Source organism: Neltuma alba, unplaced genomic scaffold (assembly GCF_004799145.2).
Source record: "Neltuma alba isolate B1F8T4 unplaced genomic scaffold, ASM479914v2 tig00012148_pilon, whole genome shotgun sequence".
Classification (NCBI taxonomy): domain Eukaryota; kingdom Viridiplantae; phylum Streptophyta; class Magnoliopsida; order Fabales; family Fabaceae; genus Neltuma; species Neltuma alba.
In genome coordinates this window covers 394,273-413,817 of record NW_021636697.1, presented here as the reverse complement: position 1 = coordinate 413,817, position 19,545 = coordinate 394,273, and the positions used below count along the sequence as shown (strand labels likewise).

Here is a 19,545-nt window from a genome sequence, read left to right as displayed (position 1 = left end):
GGCTAAAAGCCCGCTGGCCGGTCCTGAGTCTGTTAGTTTAAGGGTCGAGTCTAACAAATTGGGCCGGTTCTGATGCCCACCTCTAATTAGTTCAAATAGCAGGGTCCTGACTCTTGAGTTTCCCGGCAGACCGGATCCTAGCGTGTTCTTGAAAGAAAAGGAAATTGGATGGCCCAAAGTTATTGGGCCTGGTCCAATTTTAAATCCCCGTTCATTTATTCATTCAGTACGGCAAAAACCAGAAAAGGAAAAAATCAAAAAAACAAAAAACCCCAAAATCACATCAGACTCTTCTGATGCCCCCCGATTTGCAATCGGAAGCGCGATTTCACCACAGGAATGACAAACCCTGCAGAGGATCCTCCCTCGCCCTCACGGTGCATCCCGCCGCTGCTCGAGCCTGCCACCGTCGAAGACATGCCACTCGCCCGGAGAGATGACGCTGATGGAGCGAAGACCCTCCTGCACTGTGACGAAGCGGAAGAGAAGCCATCCTCTCCTCCTATTCCACCTGCTCCCAGGTTTGTTCTTGGCAGATGGAAATTGCCTGTTTTACTTGAATTATATGAAAGGGCAAGCCTTAGAACCGGAAAGCGCAGTACCATCAATGAGACTCTCTTGTTGAGGTTTCCTCTAGTTTTTTTCATGTCAATTTCTCAAATTATTCTTTTTGTTATTCTTTTTCTGTTGGTTGGAAGTTGGACGGCGTTGGGATACTGTTCTTGTTATGGAAAGAATGAAAGATAGAGCTGCACACTTGCTTTTAGTTTATAGTGCATGGTTTGTAGGCTTGTATCATTCCTTACTGCCGCATAGGCACTTCCGTAAATTTATTCGCCGTTTTGGTTGGCCTATTTTGACCTTTCTAGGGAAGTGTCAGAGGAAATCAGTGTAGCCGACATTGCCGTGGTGACCAAGAAGTTGGAGGAGGAGGCAGGCGAGGCTGTTGGGTCAAATGAAAATGAGGAAGCGGATAAAGTAGCTATAGGAATGGAGTCAAAAGACGCGTATGCAGCTTGCAGCTTAGGTGAGACAACTGAAACAGTGGAGGCATGGAAGGTTGAAGAGGAAACCGATGCAGCTGACATTGCTGAGGACATTAAGAAGGCAGAAGAGGAAGCCAATTTAGCTTACATTGAGGAGGACATGACAAGGGCAGAAGAGGAAGCCAATGTAGCTAACATTGACGAGGACATTACAAAAGTGGAAGAGGAAACTGATGTAGCTAACATTGCTGAGGATAATAAGAAGGTGGAAGAGAAAACTGATGTTGCTCACATTGCTGATGACAATACGAAGGTGGAAGAGGAAACTAATGTAGATAACATCGCTGAGGACATCACAAAGGTGAAAGAGGACGCAGATGTAGCTGACATTGTTGAAGTTGAGGAGGATGAGGCTGCCTCCTCATATGAGAAAGAGGAAGCAGGAAAAGTTGTAGCTAGGACGGAGCCAGCTGACACATTTGTTGCTTGTTCGCTAGGCGAGACAACTGAAATGGTAGAGATCAGGGAGGTGGACGAAGAGGCAGATGAAGATGGCATGCCAGATGAGAATGAGGAAGCTGAAAAAGTAGCAGTGGGGATGGAGATGGAAGATGGGTCTGTGGCTTCCACCCTTGGTGAGACAACTGAAGCAGACAAACTTGGCACGGAAGCTGAAGATAAGGAGGAGGCAGCAGAGGTGTTGAATGTGATGGGCACTATGGAAGGTACGACTGACACAGAAGAGGATGCAGATGGAGTTGGTGGAAGGGAGGAGGCCCTAGAGGCAGAAGAGATGGGGGTAGCCAATGAAGGAGATTTGATGGAAGAGGATGTAGATGCTGCTGAAGTAGCAGAATATGCTGGGGGTGCTGAGTTGACTGAGGAGATGGAGGTGGCTGAGGAGCAAGGTAGCAGCATCAGCAGTGCCAAGAGGAAGCGTGGGAAGAGCTCAAAGTCTGCAGTGAAAGTTCCAGTTAGAAAAAAGGTGGAAGAGGATGTTTGTTTCATATGCTTTGATGGGGGTGAGCTTGTGCTTTGTGATCGTAGGTGGGATATTTATTTATCCAGACATCTCTATTTTATTTCTTTGAAGTTTGGTTTGCAAATTCATTGCCTTTTTGTGATAATCAGGGGATGCCCAAAGGCTTACCATCCTACATGTGTTAATCGTGATGATGCATTCTTTCGAGCAAAGGGTAAATGGAATTGTGGTATGTTTCTCTCTTATTCTGCTTTATCACTGTTTTGATATTTTCCTGATCCAAGTTGCAGGGGTGCTAAATATATGGATGCATCTTTGGGGAATTTTACTAATTAGTAGGCTTTATATAGTGTAAATTTTTTATTTCATTTTACATAAGAAGCATTTTTCCGGTGTATCAATTCTTTTTGTTTTTCTTTTTTTTCTTTTAATTTTTTTTTTTATTATCTTTGGGTCTTAGAGGCCCTTATTCAGCAGGTAACAGTTCACTTAAACCCTATTAATTTTTTGATTTCAAAATGTGAATGAGTTCATTTAAGTATTGAAATGCCAAATCTTAGCAAAGGTCCATCATTTTTAGAATGCTTTATCTGAATTGGCATATCCTTTGATCGTTATGAGTCCAGGTTGGCATCTTTGCAGCAATTGTGGGAAGAGTTCTTACTACATGTGCTATACGTGTACATTCTCTTTGTGCAAGGGGTGCATCAAAGATGCTGTCATCTTTTGTGTTAGGGGTAAGAATGGCTTTTGTGAGACATGCATGAGGACTGTAATGCTGATTGAACAGAATGAGCTGGGCAACAAGGACATGGTATGTATACCTATTTGGCCATTTTTTAATCATTGTGAATTTGCTACCCATTGCAATTTTCTGTTTACAATGGCTTTTTAAGTTCCCTTTGTCACCTATGATGGTGGTGGCATTTATTAAACATATAGTAATTCGACATTATTAAAATTCCAGATTGTGGGGTTATTCTTTTGTTTTTGTGGTCGTCTTTTTTATTTTGGATGCTTGGTGCAGGGGCAAGTGGATTTTGATGACAAAAGCAGCTGGGAGTATCTCTTCAAGGACTACTATACAGATCTTAAAGGGAAGCTATCTTTAACATATGATGAGCTTGCTCAAGCTAAAAACCCATGGAAGGGATCTGATGTCCTTCTTACCAAGCAGGAATCACCTGATGAGCTCTATGATGCTAATAATGATGAGGGATCACATTCAGATAACTCTTCTGAAAATTTAGAAAGCAGTAGTGTTAAAAGAAGAAAGGCCAATAAACGATTGAAGTCCCGTTCGAAGGAGGTGAATTCACATAGCACAATGGCATTGATTGATGACAAAGGGCCGTCTGCAGATGAGAGATCTGAGTGGGCATCAAAGGAACTTTTAGAGTTTGTTATGCACATGAGAAACGGCGACAAATCTATTCTGTCTCAGTTTGATGTGCAAGCTCTTCTGCTTGAGTATATTAAAAGAAACAAGCTCCGTGATCCACGCCGAAAAAGTCAAATAATTTGTGATGCAAGGCTTCAAAATTTGTTTGGTAAACCAAGAGTAGGTCATTTTGAGATGTTAAAGCTTCTTGAATCCCATTTCCTCCTAAAAGAAGATTCCCAGACAGAAGATCAGCAGGGGAGTGTTGTTGATACTGAATTTAATCATTTGGAAGGTGATGGAAATATTGATTCCTATCTGAAGACTGGAAAAGACAAGAGACGTAAAACACGAAAAAAAAGTGATGAAAGAGGACTTCAATCCAATACTGATGATTACGCAGCTATTGATAATCATAATATTAATTTAATTTATCTAAGACGCAATTTGGTGGAAGAATTACTTGAAGATATAGATAAGCTTCATGATAAAGTTGTTGGGTCTTTTGTGAGAATAAGGATCTCTGGTAGTGGTCAGAAGCAAGACTTGTATAGGCTGGTTCAGGTTGTAGGTAAATATTGGGGCAATAATACCCTTCATTTTGTCATTAATTTCAATAAGAAATAAGATTTTTGTGGTGATTCTATGTTAATTGTCTTCATGTTCAGGAACATGCAAAGCAGCCGAGCCATATAAAGTTGGTAAAAGGATGACAGATACCTTGCTAGAAATCTTAAATTTAAACAAGACAGAGATTGTATCAATTGATATAATCTCAAATCAGGAGTTCACAGAGGTGATTAAATTAACAGTATAATTTTTATAACGGGTTTCTTTTCTCACCTTCCCTTTTGTCCCAATATGTGCATTGTTTTTAGAAATGCCCTTTTCTGATCTAAAAGTTGACATGCCAATGGATATCAATTGTAAGTCACTTGCTTTTTGTACCTCTTAATATTTCATGGAGGGTGATATTTAACTGAGGCTTATCATTTAAAAGTCAACAATATCTATTGCTTTTTGGTCCTTAATCTCAAGATACAATATAAAGGCGTCGTTGTTGTATTTAACCATCTGACATCCAAAATAATGAAATTATCTTTGTATTGGGGGTATCATCTGTTGAAAATTTGTATAACATGTGCTAGAGGTTTATTCTTTTCTTATCAAGATAGTAATGAGGCTGCCTTTTAATTGTTAGGATGAATGCAAGCGTCTCCGCCAGAGTATAAAGTGTGGGTTGATAAATCGGCTGACAGTGGTAATTTTTTGTTCAGTTAAGCTTGGCTTTTAGGCTTCCGACATTTTAGTCTGTGCTAAGGATGAATATATGCCTGTAGGGTGACGTTCAGGACAAAGCAATGGCACTGCAAGCGGTCAGAGTAAAAGATGTGAGTTGTGATCATTCGTACCTTCGTCTCTTTGTGAACCTAACATCATGCCTTGTTCTTATGATTGCTTCTGAATTTATTGGTTACTTGGATTGTCTTCATTAGTGCAACTTTTGCTGCTGCTATTGTGTTAAGACTATATGGCCGTAGTCCAGCTCTACGACTGGTTATAGCTAGTTGACTCAGCACTTAGCTCATGAGTATGGGCATAGCGACTGAACTTTGAAGACAAAAAAATGGAAGTTGATACTTGAGTTTAGTTCCATTTTGTTCACGGAGAAGGAAGCCTTTATCTTCAATGGCATACTTAACCTTTAAAATTTTCATTGGATGGATTTGTGCATATGGCTTCTTGTTGGTGATTTGTTCATGCATTTCTCAATGGAACCAATATTTCCTGTGTGTAGAGACTGGAAAGATCAATAGCACTGGAGTTTGGAAGGGATCTTGCTACTCTGCATGTTTTGATCAATTTCTTGTATTTTTTGGTTGAGAATTTCTTGTACTCTAGTGGACATTCAAGGTTAGGAACCCTTTGCCAAAAGCTAATTATTGAGGTCTAAGGATCAGTGCTCTATAGAATTTCCTATACTAAATGTGGGGTGTAGGCATCCTATACAACAATAGTCAACATGAATTTGCCCCTTTGAGAGTTGATGCCTCTGGATACACTTTTGCAACATTTCACTTGGCTTTTTCATTGGTCAAATCTCTCCACTGGTTAGAAGCCTGGGCAAGTAGTTCTTTTCCAAATTGCCAACCATTAATTCTCATACCCATTGGTGGACACTCAAGTGAGGTGGGGATCCCTCCATCATGTAGCATCCCATGCTATTTAATGTGGGACTTACTCCTCTTCATAGTCCAACAAGATGTACGTGTAAATGTGGGACTTAGACATCTAATAATACCTTAGTCCCTCTCAAACAAGACGTACATCCCCCATCCAATTATATTCTCGCATTTCTTGGGGAAAAAAAATTGTTTAGTGGTCACTGTGGGTATAAATCTATGAAGTTGTTGCAGTCATCTTCGGGGAATTCTGCAAATCCTCTTAGCATTTTTGTTTTGAGGCTCCTTAGCTTGCCAAAGAAGGATAATTCATGTTGGAATATAACTAATTGTCCTGTTCAGTTTGAATTGTTATATTGTATGCCTTCTGCTCTCTGTTACTTGCTCATTCCATTTTTTCACTTGATATTACTTTTCATCTGTGCCTAATTGAAGTATGACTTATGGTCCTTGTTATATAATGCTTATACCTTTTTTTTTGGGCAGTGGTTAGAAACCGAGATAGTGAGGCTAAGCCACCTCCGCGATAGAGCCAGTGAGAAAGGACGGAGAAAAGAATATCCTTCTGTTGTTAACTTGTTTATTTTTCAAGTATAATATATCTATTGTTGTGCTGGTAGTTATCAGCTTTCTGTTTATTCAGTGCATGAAAATAATTTCCAAAGATATTCAATTTCATCCTCCAAGTTAATGTTTGGAATCATTTGCATTGTTTAGGTATGACGTTACCCGTTCACATTGACAGAAATATGTGGATTCTGAGTTGTTTGTTTCAATTTATTGCCAACTTGCTACCTGGAGGAAGGAAATCTTTGTAGTTTAACTTTCACTTGTCTTCAGTGGAGTCAGTTTTGTAAACTTCACTTCTTGCATGTTTTGAAGTTTTTAGAATTTATGAAACGTCAATCATAATATGTTAAATCCGCGGTGGTTGTTTGTGTTCCTTATTTTCTGGTGAAGTTGACAAAACTATATATTAAGGTTGATCTAGCTGAGTTTAAAATGTTCCTTGAGCTCATTAATGATTATTGAGTTAAACAGAAGAGATGGTTGAGGTGGTTTAAATTCTTTGTGGCTTGGAAATGTTTCATAATCTATCCAACAATATAGTTCTCTACAGCGACACTTAATAAGTTCTTTACAAATAACAGCGTTTTTTTTTTTAATAAAAAAAATTGTTCCTTGTCATGATATCTGACATAAATTTTAACAAGAGATTGATAGTTTTCATTTTGATGCTAAACATGTTTTCTCGTGTATTACACAAAGTCTAAAGTGAGTTGCACATTTCATGACTGAGGAATAATGTGATATGCTATATGTTCGATAATATTGATTATTTTGCTGATAATAATTATCTTGTTTTGTCAAGTTATTTTATATGGTAATTGAAGTATTTATTTATGTAATAATTTTTTGATAAAAAATAAGTGTTACTTTGGGATAATCCTTGACTTAATCTTACGCTTAGAGAATGTGTAGAGAAACTGCAGCTTTTGAAAACACCTGAGGAACGTCAGCGGAGATTGGAGGAAATTCCAGAAATACATGCAGACCCAAACATGGATCCAAGTTATGAGTCTGAGGAGGAAGAAGAAACTGATCCTAAACGACTAGGTACTTGCAAATTCAATAAATTATTTATTATTTGAGATGATAATGATCCTTTAGTTAACAACTCCGGCTTGGGTTCAAATGATCTAGAGTTATTATTGAAACCTCTGTGCCCAAGTGGTAAGGAGTTTCATTCTTGCTGCCTTCTATTATCATAATTACTTTTAATTTCATTACAAGGCATGGCATGCCTGCGCCTTATCTACACTTTATGTTCAAAGGACTTTTGTGTAAGGTGGCCTGTTTGAGGCTATAATAGACTTCCACTTAACGACTTAAGCATTTGAATTGAATTGGTCCTTGACATATGAAGTGTTTCCTCTTCTCCAAAATTTACACTGTTATTTATTTGGTTTATGTGCCTACAGAGAGTTACATGAGACCTAGAGGAACTGCATTTGATCGAAGGGGGAGGGAGATGGTTTCTCCAAGGACAGGTGGTTCTAATTCAAATGATCCATGGAGTGGAGCAAGGAACTATTCTAACATTAATCGTGAGCTAACCAGGAATTTGTCTAATAAGGGACTTTCAGTTAAAGTTGATGATGTGTCTAATGCTTCTGAGGTATTGAACGATGTTCAAATGCTCCGGGGAAGAGATAGGGAAGCACAACTATCTAACAGCTGGGAGGGTCAAAAACTATATTCAAGCTTAGAAAGTAGTGGCAAAAGTATACAGCCTGTGGCAGCATCTGATTCTCTTTCTGCCGCTGCGGCTAATGCTTCTGCCGTAACATCTACTACTGGCATAGCATCACCTGCTGTGAAAGTTAATGAAACAGAAAAGATGTGGCATTATAAGGATCCATCTGGAAAAGTTCAGGGACCATTTTCAATGGCACAGTTACGTAAATGGAATAATACTGGATATTTTCCTGCTGATTTGAGAATTTGGAGAACCACTGAGAAAGAAGATGAGTCTATACTCTTAACTGATGCTTTAGCTGGAAGGTTTTCTAACGAGCCGTCAGCAGTGGATAAAACTTTTCCAAAGGCTCAGTTGGTGCATAATTTGAATTATGCAGCCTCAAACACTGGGAAGCTTCATTTGCCTGCACAACAAGGTGTAGATGCTCAAGTCGGAGGAAGATCAACATTTGATCAGAGTAGTGGGTCCCTTAATTCACATAATGCTATGAGTTCTCCAGGCCAAACTACTGGAGGAAGTTGGAGATTTGAAGATAATAATTCTGTGGCAAATAGGCCTTCTCCAATGACAGTTGAGATTCCCAAGGTCCCTACAAATGTGCGGGGGCCTGATGTTGGTGTTAGAATTGAATCAATGAATCTTCCTTCACCTACTCCTCAGACCACATCTTACGGGACTAAAGGCCAGGCTTTTGAAAATAAATGGTCTCCAACTCCTGTTCACTCTGCTGGTTCTCTTATAGGGAGTCCTTTTCCTGGAGGTCATGGAAGCTTGCAGACCCCTGTCACTGCAGAGAAAGTGGTGCAAAGTGTTGAAAGTCTTTCAAGTTCACAACTTGCTAGGATTCCAGCCCCAAATCCTGGTGTTCCTCTTGGTCATCCTCAAGCAACAATGGTAGCAGCTCTTACAGCCGATGCCTCAAGACATATGGGTGCTGACGGTAAAACTGCAAGTATGCAAAACCTGGCTGTAAGCGACCATAATTCTCATGCTGAAGCTCAAGGTTGGGGATCTGGTTTAGTTCAGAAGCCTGAAATGGCTGGTTCAATTCAGATACGAGGGGGTGAACCACAGGCTTGGGGAGGTGTCCATTCAAGGGTAGAATCAAATAATCTTGCTGCTATGCCTGCCCAACCACCGCTGCCTCATGGCCATTGGGCCGATGCTTCATCTATGCCGAATGCTGCATCATTTAACACTGGAAATCCAATGGGGAATTTCCACATGCCAGGCATTCAAGACTTGAGACCACCAACTTCAAGTAATCAACCTAACACTCCTGCTTCTCTGCCACCCAGCATGCCTTGGGGCATGACTGTTGCAGAAAATCAAAATACTAGTTGGGGGGTAATGCCTGGAAATCCAAATCTAAATTGGGGTGGACCTCCAGCTGCCAATATGAACATGAATTGGATGCCTGGCCAGGGTCCAGCACCAGGAAACGCAAATCCAGGATGGGCTGCTCCTAGTCAGGGACCATCTTCAGTAATCCCTACTGGTTGGGTTGCACCTGGTCAAGGCCATCCTAATGCCAATGGAGGTTGGGTTGTGCCTGGTCAAGGTGCGGCACCTGTTGGTGCTAATCCTGGTTGGGTTGCGCCGGCTGGGGGCCAGGGCATGTGGGGAAATGAACAAAATCATAACGGAGACAGGTTCCCAAACAATAGGGATCGCGGTCCTCATGGGGGTGAATCAGGTTATGGAGGAGATAAAACATGGAACAGGCAGTCTTCGTTTGGTGGTGCTGGCCGGGGAGGAAGTTCTTCAGGGCCTCCTTTTGGTGTGGGGCAGAGAGGAGTGTGCAAATTCCACGAGAGTGGACACTGCAAGAAAGGAGCTTTTTGTGACTATCTTCACACCTGAGTCGTAGGACTTACATAGAATGTCATTTCTTCCTGTACAGTATATTCCCCTTACATGGCTCAACATTGTACAAGGATTCTTCGGACATGTAGAACCTGTGCATTGTAGCATCTCATGTAATTTTTGTTTTATTTAATTTAATAATTGCCTTTCATGTGATTTTCTATTTTTCTGAGATGTCTGAATTTGGTTGGTGGTGAAAGTTGGTTGGCTTACGTAGAATTATAACGACAATTGGGACTGTAGGGATGTTCTTTTTTTCCCAATAATTAATCGATAGATGAAATATGAAAAGGCTGAGTCATTGAATGGGGTGGAGCTTTCAAGAGATGTTGAAGTTTCTTATATGTGGAAGCGAAATTTTAGGGTATATTGCCTTTAGGTCACCCGTAACAGTAAGACGAACGTCCTTGGGGATTGAATTTGCTTAGGCCTTTTCGCATGGGATTTGTTGGCACTCTTGAGTCTTTATTGTTTTTGTTTTTGTTTTTGTTTTGTGGAGTTGTATGTATGGGCGTGCTCATCATCATCAACTTTAATTTTCTTTTAACCATGGATTGAATCTGTTGCATAACTGGTGAGAGTTATTCGTAAAGAAGAATCTGAACATAATGAATTTGAGAATGAATTTACCCGATGTATTTAAGAGTCACGTAACAGGCCCAGAGAAAGTTGATAGTCAAATAAAAAATAAAAACCTGATGTTATAATAATTAACTCATCCAATCTGTAGAAAAATCCTCTGTTCCCCCTGAAATCTTTGAATTTATATCACCGCTCGTTTACCTGAATAGAATTCAGGTGATAAGTTTATAACCAAATTTTTATAAAGATTTATAGACAATTTATATACACATTGCCACAGAGATATAAATAAATCGGAAAATACATACGCAATAGGAATTAGCTTTGGATGTTTGCTACATTTACACGGTGTGTTGTAACTATAGGTATTTGATACTATAATCTCATATTCAGACATTGGATTTATCTGGGGGTGATCCTTCTAATGTAATTTTCTCATTGACAAAATCAAACTTTCAAAATTACTCCCCAAAAAAAAAAAGAACTTTCAATCTTACTTGAAATGAATCAAATCCTTTCCACTCATGCTAATTACTTTTTTGAATTTGAATTGCCAGCTGTGGATTATGCCTACTATTTACTAAAAAAATTTTTATGGCTTTTTATTGGATATTTGAGCTGCAAGCAAATAAAGGTTTTTGGTCCTCCGAGCAAAACTTGAGAATCATAGTTCCTTTTCTCCTGTACCAAAAAAAAATTCCCTTTTCTTCTTCTTGGTCCAATCCTTGTTTCTATTCGGCCTGCGTCATGTCTTCAACGTTTGCGTTTTACGGTTTTAGATGGGAAACCGCCAAAAACAGCACTGAAGGTATATATCGATCCCCAAAGGCCCAAACCCCAGACCCAAAAAAAAGAAGAAGAGGAAAATACTGCAAATATATGGAAGCTGTTTTGCTGGAAAGCAAGTTCGTGCCTAATTGATGGAGGTGAACAATAGAGACAAAGCGGGGGGAGGCCAAACTCAAGATGCTTTTCCTAATCGTAACCCTAGCTCTCCTCAAACCAGAGGATTCAAGGGAAAATCTTGTAAAGGATGCCTGTATTACTCATCAGTTCAGAAATCTAAATCCAAGAATCCCACATGCGTTGGCTTCTCCAGAACGCTTCAGCAAGGTTTTCCGTCTGTGCTCGGTACTTTTAATCGTGTGTTAGTTTTCTATTTTCTTGGAAGCTCGATACATAGTGTGCCTCAGAAAATGAAATGAAATTGTATTCACGTTTCTTTGATGATAGGCAGAAGTTTCAAGCTTTCCTATTGTTTATATTATGTTGCTCTTTCTGAACAAAGGTTGAGGAACGGAATCGTATCAAATTACGATCTTAACAATTTATTTACTTTCTTTAATGTGCGGTAGGGTTTCTTCTAATATATTTGGATATTTAGGAATTAACACAAAGGCTTCGGTTTGTAAGACGGAACTTGTATATATATATATCCTGAAAAAAAGTTGTGAATTAAATGTTTTGGCAAGTTTTAGTTCCGTGTTAATGTATTTGCGTATTTCGTTGATTTTCAGTGCATTTCAAGGAATGTTTCTTTATACTTTATGGCGCTTTAAATTTCTTTTCTGAAAGTTTGGAGTGTTTCAAGGAAGGTGTGGAAAATTTTTCTTAACTATTGTCCCAGAAATTTTGGCCAAAAAACAATTCAATACTCTTGTGGGCTTGAGAAGGCCTTTTTTCTTCTTGGCCATTTTTTGGTCTGTATTTTGTCTGAAAGGCTGAGTTGAATACGGAAAATGGAGGGAAATGAAATTGTATACCTATTTCTTTGTCGATGGGATGAAGTTTTGAGCTCTGTTATTCACTTGTTATGATGCTTTTTTTTTTTTCCACCCCTAAAATCAACATTCGGCCAGAAAATACAAACAAAATAAAATTAGCGCCTTCACTCGTTCCTATTTTTTATCTTACATGGTTTTGAATGCATGTTAATATTCATATCAAAGTTTTGATAAGGTCCTAAGCTACGGCAATGTAGTTTTACAGTGTTGTAGTTTGCGATGATGAATGAACATTTCAATCCCTGTTTACCTTATTTTTTGGTGAATATTGGGACCTGATTTCAATCTGAAGCTGACATTATGATTCTCGATGGGACTGCTTCTAGAAGGATTCATTAATTGTTGGTTTAAGAAAGTTTGCAATGATATATAGTCTTCCAGTCTTTATTTTTTTAATCTTTTTTTTTTTGGCATGTCTTTGAGGATTAATTTTGTGTCTTTGATACTGTAGTCGAAATTGAAAGGTAGCTTTAGACTCAGGGATGTGTGATTGTGATGACTTTTTGATACGTATGATCCCTGCAAAATAAATGCATCCTATGCTTCCTGGCCTTTTGGACTCCTTGTTGAATATGACTGTTTTATTTGATAGTGTAAGATAACAGTTAACTGGTTGCCTCGCAAGTAACTTAAATAGAAAGATCAGATGTGAAAAATTGGCCTTGCTTCTATTATCTATTGATAGGGCCTTTCCTTGGTATTATATTTCTTGTTTTTTGGTATGAATTTTAGTAGCTTTAATCATTACTTGTTTTAGAATTGTTGAAGTTTTGTTCTGATGTTCTTATGGATATAACCAGTACCCTCCTCTGTCGTGGGAGAAACTGAGTTGGAAGCAACAAAAAAGGGCCGCAATCTTACTGATTTCAAGTATGCGTGTGTTGGACACTCTGTCTACATAGACAACAAAAGTTCTTCAGCTGACCCCCAGGACAAAACAGCAATATTGCCCTTTTGCCTTGGTCTGGAGGTTTTATATCTGAACCTTCGCCATCTTATTTTATGTAGATGCAAACAAGGTTCGTTTTGTGCTGAAGGTTTTTTGTAACATTACATGAAATCGAATAATGCAATGTGACTATCATCAATTTATTGGAGGAGCCAGACAGTAAATCTGTTAGGTCCTGTAGAATAAATGAAAAATTGAGGGGGTGAATATTATGTTCTAAATATTCAGAAAGTGAACAAAATTGGTTGGTATTGACAAATTTGGCTGCAGAGAAAATGAGAGATGTAGCTTTGCAATTGTTTGTACTTTTTGTTGATTCCAAAATGTGTTTTCTCAGCTACTCCTTACGGGACAGCATTTTCAAATGTCAACAAACAGTTTGACTGACCTTAATAGCATCCTATATCGGGTCTAATTATTGATTGTGAATACCAATAAAAAATTCTGGTGATGGGAAAATAATTAAGGAACCAAAATGACGCAATGGTTTCTTGCTTGTAAGAGCTGCTAGGAACAAAGAGAAGGGGTGAGTTGCGGGCTGGATTGTGGGAGCAAGTAATTTTTACTGTTATCTCCCAAGCAAGTGTTGTTAGTTTCTGATATTATTAGCACTTGTTTCAGGTGTTGTTAGATAAAGCACCTTCATCTGCTGCTGCTGGACATGTTCAAGCCCCTGCCCAGAAAAATGATGGTAATACATTTCTTGTTATTATTTTTTACGCACTGCTTCTAAGTTGTTTCCTTCTCTTTCAAACCCCTTCCTGTGGGTACTGTTGTTAGAATTAAAAACCCCAGTCAGCAAACGTTGTTTTTTCTCCCTTGTGTGGGGCCACTCTTTTATTTTTATTTTTATTTTGGGGGGGGGGGGGTTTCCGACTTTCCGTATAGATAATAAGTTCATGCTCTTTGAATTCTATCCGTGAAGAGCAAAATCTGTGAAGTTAGTTATATTTTACGCACAGGGTGCCAAAGTAGTAGGGTCATCTCTTCTGTAGCATGCTCTTTTCAAACATTTCCATGATGTTGCTTGTTGTTCTTGGTGTTGAGCTGCTTAATACACGCATTATCAAGATAGCAAGAAATCCTAGCTATTTATTTAAATTATAAAAATTACAAACATTTTGTATGGTAACTTTTTCTTGTATATGTTTGGTCGCCCTTGAAGAATCATAGCTTAATCTGGGAGTTTGGAAATATTCCAGACCGTTTGCGCGGAAGTATTATAGTCTTCTACTGATATTACCAGTCATGCAACTGAACTAGTGATAGCATTGTGAATGTATTGCTGGGTAAACAAGAGTATGTGCAATTAAGCATCATCATTATATCTTCCATAATATATGTATTTACTATAATTATCATTGCTGTTTTCGGAGCAATGAAGCTCTTGTCCTATTGGCGATTCAAGTGATTGCATTTTCATACTTCCTGTTTCTTCTTTCCATTTGTCCTTACTTTCTTACATTCATATTGTATAACGCTTTATCATTTCATGGTTCTTTTCCTGTCTTGTGCAGAACATGGAAATGCTCAACCTCAACCACAACCACAACTACAACCAAGGAGATATAAACCTCCAAGCCCCACTAAAGAGGAATATTTTAACAGGCAAGTGCACAATATATTAGCATATACAAATATGCGCTGGTCAGGTTTCTCACTAAACACAAGCATTAAAAAGAATTCATTATCTCAATTAAAATAAACTAATTGGGGGCCGCGAAGAAGTTTTCATTAGTTTAGGTTGAAACAAAAAGTTTAAGGGATTATTACGAGAGTACCAACAAAGGGAGATTTTTACTGTGCAGGTTTCTAAGAAATGCAGACTTGGTTGCATCAGGCGTTGTGAGAAACTTGTACAGGGTGGGCAGCTACGTGAAGGATACAGTAGATGACATTCTATCTCCTTATCGCAGAGGACCAAAGTGATGCTGATTGTTTTGACTTTGATGCCAAATGAATTTCAATTTTGGATGTTTACAATTTCTCTCATCAAAATCGACGTATTGATATGTTAGGCTTAAAGCAATACAAGCGACCCTTGTAATTATGAGCTGTAATAAGAGATTTATTTCAGTTAGCAGTCAAATTTTGGGCCAACGAGAAGGGTTGGCGATGAAATAGCAAACGCCTGACGTTATAATGTCCAAGGATAACGCCAAATAATTTCGATGGTTGTCGGTAATTAAGAGGGGTTTCAAACTCCAATAGTGCAAGCGATTCCATGTATCAGTGTTTTATGAATTGCGACGTTTTTTTTATTAATATAGAAGTTAGTATGATTTTTAATTTGGTATTAAATATAAGATTCAAATTTATTTTATTTATGATTTTTTTAAAATAATTTTTGTAGTTGGTACATATGTTAAAACTTCAACCGATTCATATTTTTAGCTCATATATGATTATTGAGGATATTTTAATAAAAACAATAGCTAATTATTATAAATAATTAATGCAGCAAATTTTTTTTAATTAGTTAGCTAATTTTTTATATTAAAAACAAAAAATAGTGTGAATGTGTGGTTTCTTGCATATTCTAGATTACAATGGTACTAAATATGTTTTATATTTTTTCTGCCAAAAAAAAGAATGTTTTATATTTTTTTCTTACCTTTTTAAGTTTATAGGAGTAAAATTTTAAAAAAAAACTCGTTAATTATTTATAAGTGGCTTGTAAATAGGAATTGAGAAAAATGTGTGTGTAAGATGACATGGGATTTGATGCTTGGAAGTCACGCTGGGACATGAGGCCGCCAATGACTTACCCCAGTCTGCCAACCCTTAACACTAAACTACCGTGGTTCATCATATCATTCAGGGAATGTTCATTTTAAAAGGTCACTGTCGTTTTAATTAACTCAAAATATAAAATAAAATTTTATTTATTTATGTTTATTAAGAAATTAGTGAAAATCAGTTTAAAATATAAAATATGTAAGGCATGTACTTTCTTATTTTTAAATATGCTCTTATTAATGAAGAGAATAAATAAAAGATGTAATAAATGAATTAAAGAAGAAAGAAAATATATGTTAGGGGCAAAATTAAAAAAAAAAAACTCATTAAATACTGAGACAAAAGTGAATATTATTTTATAAAAAAATCAAACTCCTCCAATAAAGTTTATCTTATATTTTGAACCGGATGGAGTATTTCTTTTTGGAGTATTTTTCATTTTTACCTGAAACTCACTTGGCCACTTCTTCATTAGAAAAAGCCTAAAAAAAGAAAAGAAAAATGGTGAAAGCTGCATAAAGAGAAATGTGTTTGAACATAATTTAATACTATATGCTGTTTTGTCCACTGATCCTCACCAATTCCAAAGTAAAACAATTTGTAATTAATTACACTCGTTGGTTTTCTCTTCAAGAACGCAATATTTACTCTCTTCGGTTGTCTTAGAACCCATTTGAAACAGCTTATAAGTAACTTTTTAATAGTGATTTACGAAATACAAAACAAATATGTGAGAAGAGTTTTATCTCAATTTACGTAAAATGTGTTTAGGGGGATTTTTTAAGCCCACCCATACAAGCCCTTATAGAATTTACATTATTTGGAGGAATGCACCTTTTCAAAATTTTCAAATCTCAGAAAAAAAATACATTCTGAATGAAAGCTCAAGATAAAATTGAAGTTTGGATAATCACAAAATATTACCTCTCATGTTTAATATAAAAGTTTTTTGTACTTTTATTTTAGTTCTAAATATAAAATTTTAGTCTATTTAGTTTCTTATATTTATTTTTTTCTAAGATAATCTTTATAATAATGATAGTTCTAATCAATATATTTGATTAGTAAAAATATTTAAAAAAATAATATCTATTTATTATAAATAATTAATTTAACTAATTTTTTTAATCTAAATTATGTATATGCATATTAATCATTAACATTTGTTATTTTTAAGTTTGACCAAAAAAGATTTATTTATTTTTTTATCATCCCCCCAAGATGCTTATCCTTCCTCGTGCACCAGTTTACTAACCGCGCGTGCGGATCCACCTAAAGAACAATTAAGGGGTTGAAAAAAACGGGAGGGAACAGCCGTAGTACTATATAACCTAACGATAACACTCGTTCCGTCCCTATTTATAAATAACAATTACAATTTCCTTCTTATCACTAAATAAAAATAATATTATAAGTTGTCTTAAATTTTTGTAACAGATTTTTTATTTTATCCTCGTTAATTACTTATTTTAATACCTAATATATTTATTAATTTATTTTTCAAATCATCATCTTTTTATCCCCATTCTCTCTATTTTATAATTTTTTATTATAATAATTTTTTATTCTCTTTTTTATACTCTCTCTTTTACAAATAAGGATATTTTAAAAAAAAACTTTTAATTTCTATCGATTTATTATTTTTAACTTACTTTTAATCTACGTGATAGAATTTAAAATTGTTTATAATAGTGACGAAAGAGTAATTATTTCATTGTCTGAGGTTTGGATCATGCAATAGATTCCACGTTGTTTGTTGATGGATGAACCTGTAATGGTTTTAAAAAGCATTATGCCCCATAAGATTCCGGTTTTAAGCATATATGCTGCTACTATTAATATTAATAACACTAATTGATAATAATTGATTAATTAAATGTTATAAAGACCCTGGAAAGGGTCCCACAGGTAATGTTCCCTTCCTCCCGCCACCTCTTCTTCACGCTATGCGTTTGCATTCCGCATGTGACCCCCCTGACACCCCCCAACTTCACCTGTCGGCGCATTTACCACTTTCTCTCTCTCTCTCTTCTTAAATTGCCACCGCTACACATGCCTTCGTTCAGATAAAATTACGAGAGAATTACAATCAAATCTCAAATAAAAAAAATAATTACTAAAAAGTTCTAATAATAATCTCAACAACTTATAATGACAAATCCTAAAATAGAGATAATAATTTCTGCGACTTGTTTTTTATTTTTTTTTTATTTGGGACTTCATTGTAATTCTTTCTAAAATTATTCATGCACAATTTACTGCACCGAAATTATAATATAAATCACTTTTACAAAAATTTCTGCAATCATAATATAAGCCACTTAAAAAAATAATTAATAGTTTTGTTAATTTTGCATGCACAATTAATATTTAAATACGACCTTTTGTATTCTTCTTTATGCTTTACAAGCTCGTTTGGTATAAATAAAATTGGAAAAAAATTTCATTTGAGATAAATTCAAAAAGTTATTAGTCCCGATGAATTGGTCGAAGTAGCTTATGTTATAGAGCGGAGGAAGTAGAGTATACCACACATCACTAAAACCTCTTCTTTATTCTAATCTTCTTTTTTTTTTCCCATTACGATATTCTTTTTAGTTTCTTATGCAGAATAATTTTTAGTTTTGTAGATGCAAAAGGTTGAAATTGTTCTGTCTAGCATGCATGGACCATCTGATTATTTTTTTTAGAAGTTAGAAAATGATTATCATTGCTAAAAATGGCGCAATTATTATATTAGATGATGATGTCCATCAATGTAGTGGGTCCTATCGACAACCTTCACCACCTCCTTGCGACAAAATGGATGTTGATCAAAGGTATAAAAAGAAAAATTAATTAATAACATAAGTTAGGAGGATTATGACATTATATATCATGACTCAAAAGCGTGTTATATTCTCCCTTGGAGTAGCTTTTTTTTTTTTTTGGTTGGCATGATTTGGATCTTTTCCATGCATCCCCTCCCATTAATTGTGTTGGTTTATCCCCAGAATTTCGTTTGACTTTGCAAAATTCTACATTTTTGTTGGATCATGTAAAAGGACTCTTGATAAACGTACACAATTTCCCAAAAAAAAAAGAGGAACTCATGTAAAGGATTTTATATTTATTAGAGTAAAATACACTGGTTATCCTTATTTTATCTCAATTATAGAAACCCCTTTAATTTTGAAAACGTATAAACCTCCTTTATAATTAAAACACATGTTACACAAACCCTTATAGTTTTAACTATTTTATAATTTAAACCTTATGTTTTTGAAAAATGAAATTATATATCTAATAAAAGGAGGGACTAAATTATAAAATGGTTAAAATTATAAAGACCGAGTTGGAGCAAGTCAAACTTCAGGGACTGAGTTACAACTGAGTCAAAACCATAGGGGCTGAGTTGCACCGAGTTAAAGTATAAAGACTGAGTTACAAATGAATGAAAATTATAAGGACTAAAAGATTAATTTTCCTCTCGTTTGCTGCATCAAATTTATGTTTTTTTCCCCAAATGATCTAAAATAAGAATAACTAAAGTATGAATCATGCTTCCTCCTTTCTGCTTTAAATGCGCAGAGTCGTAGCGAGGGAACGAAAAGGAAAAAAAAATGGCACAGTATAAATCGAAGGATCTATTTGGCCTTTCCTCTTGGTCGAAAGTAAAAAGAATAAACTGCTTTGAATTTTCACTTTTTTGCCCCTTTTTTTCTGGTTCATTCCCTCCAAAATCACATCTCACACCTCACTCGCCCTCGCTCCCCTCTCTCTCGCTTTCAATTCTAAGCCCGTGAATCCCTTCTAACTCAACTCTATAAGTAGCAGTTAAGCCACTGAAG

General features: G+C 36.4%; 2 protein-coding genes across 3 annotated transcripts; both read left to right on the top strand.

Moving 5' to 3' along the window:
* Window positions 1-270: 270 nt before the first annotated feature.
* LOC114723637 (zinc finger CCCH domain-containing protein 19) lies at window positions 271-9,822 on the top strand. The gene is made up of 11 exons (XM_028909840.1): window positions 271-521; window positions 870-2,033; window positions 2,118-2,197; window positions 2,595-2,782; window positions 2,996-3,920; window positions 4,018-4,145; window positions 4,551-4,610; window positions 4,690-4,740; window positions 6,019-6,089; window positions 6,998-7,149; window positions 7,515-9,822. Exons 1-11 carry the CDS (start codon window positions 340-342, stop codon window positions 9,656-9,658), a joined length of 5,145 nt encoding a protein of 1,714 aa, XP_028765673.1. The 5' UTR covers window positions 271-339; the 3' UTR covers window positions 9,659-9,822.
* A 1,257-nt stretch (window positions 9,823-11,079) lies between these two features.
* On the top strand, window positions 11,080-15,265 carry LOC114723639 (uncharacterized). 2 transcript variants are annotated; one of them, XM_028909842.1, is made up of 5 exons: window positions 11,080-11,374; window positions 12,828-12,997; window positions 13,598-13,667; window positions 14,494-14,584; window positions 14,785-15,265. In XM_028909842.1, exons 1-5 carry the CDS (start codon window positions 11,164-11,166, stop codon window positions 14,903-14,905), a joined length of 663 nt encoding a protein of 220 aa, XP_028765675.1. In that variant the 5' UTR covers window positions 11,080-11,163; the 3' UTR covers window positions 14,906-15,265. The 2 variants fall into 2 exon arrangements, with proteins under 2 accessions (XP_028765675.1, XP_028765676.1); XM_028909843.1 differs by having other exon boundaries at window positions 11,081-11,356.
* Window positions 15,266-19,545: the final 4,280 nt, after the last annotated feature.

What these genes read in the sequence shown, in the direction of transcription:
- LOC114723637 (XM_028909840.1), top strand. Translation starts at nt 340, where the DNA reads ATGACAAACCCTGCAGAGGATCCTCCCTCGCCCTCACGGTGCATCCCG. An exon ending in CCTATTCCACCTGCTCCCAG is followed by an intron (nt 522 to 869) that starts GTTTGTTCTTGG and finishes TGACCTTTCTAG; the next exon opens with GGAAGTGTCAGAGGAAATCA. An exon ending in TAGGCTGGTTCAGGTTGTAG is followed by an intron (nt 3,921 to 4,017) that starts GTAAATATTGGG and finishes CTTCATGTTCAG; the next exon opens with GAACATGCAAAGCAGCCGAG.
- LOC114723639 (XM_028909842.1), top strand. Translation starts at nt 11,164, where the DNA reads ATGGAGGTGAACAATAGAGACAAAGCGGGGGGAGGCCAAACTCAAGAT. An exon ending in CCTTTTGCCTTGGTCTGGAG is followed by an intron (nt 12,998 to 13,597) that starts GTTTTATATCTG and finishes CACTTGTTTCAG; the next exon opens with GTGTTGTTAGATAAAGCACC. An exon ending in AAAGAGGAATATTTTAACAG is followed by an intron (nt 14,585 to 14,784) that starts GCAAGTGCACAA and finishes TTTACTGTGCAG; the next exon opens with GTTTCTAAGAAATGCAGACT.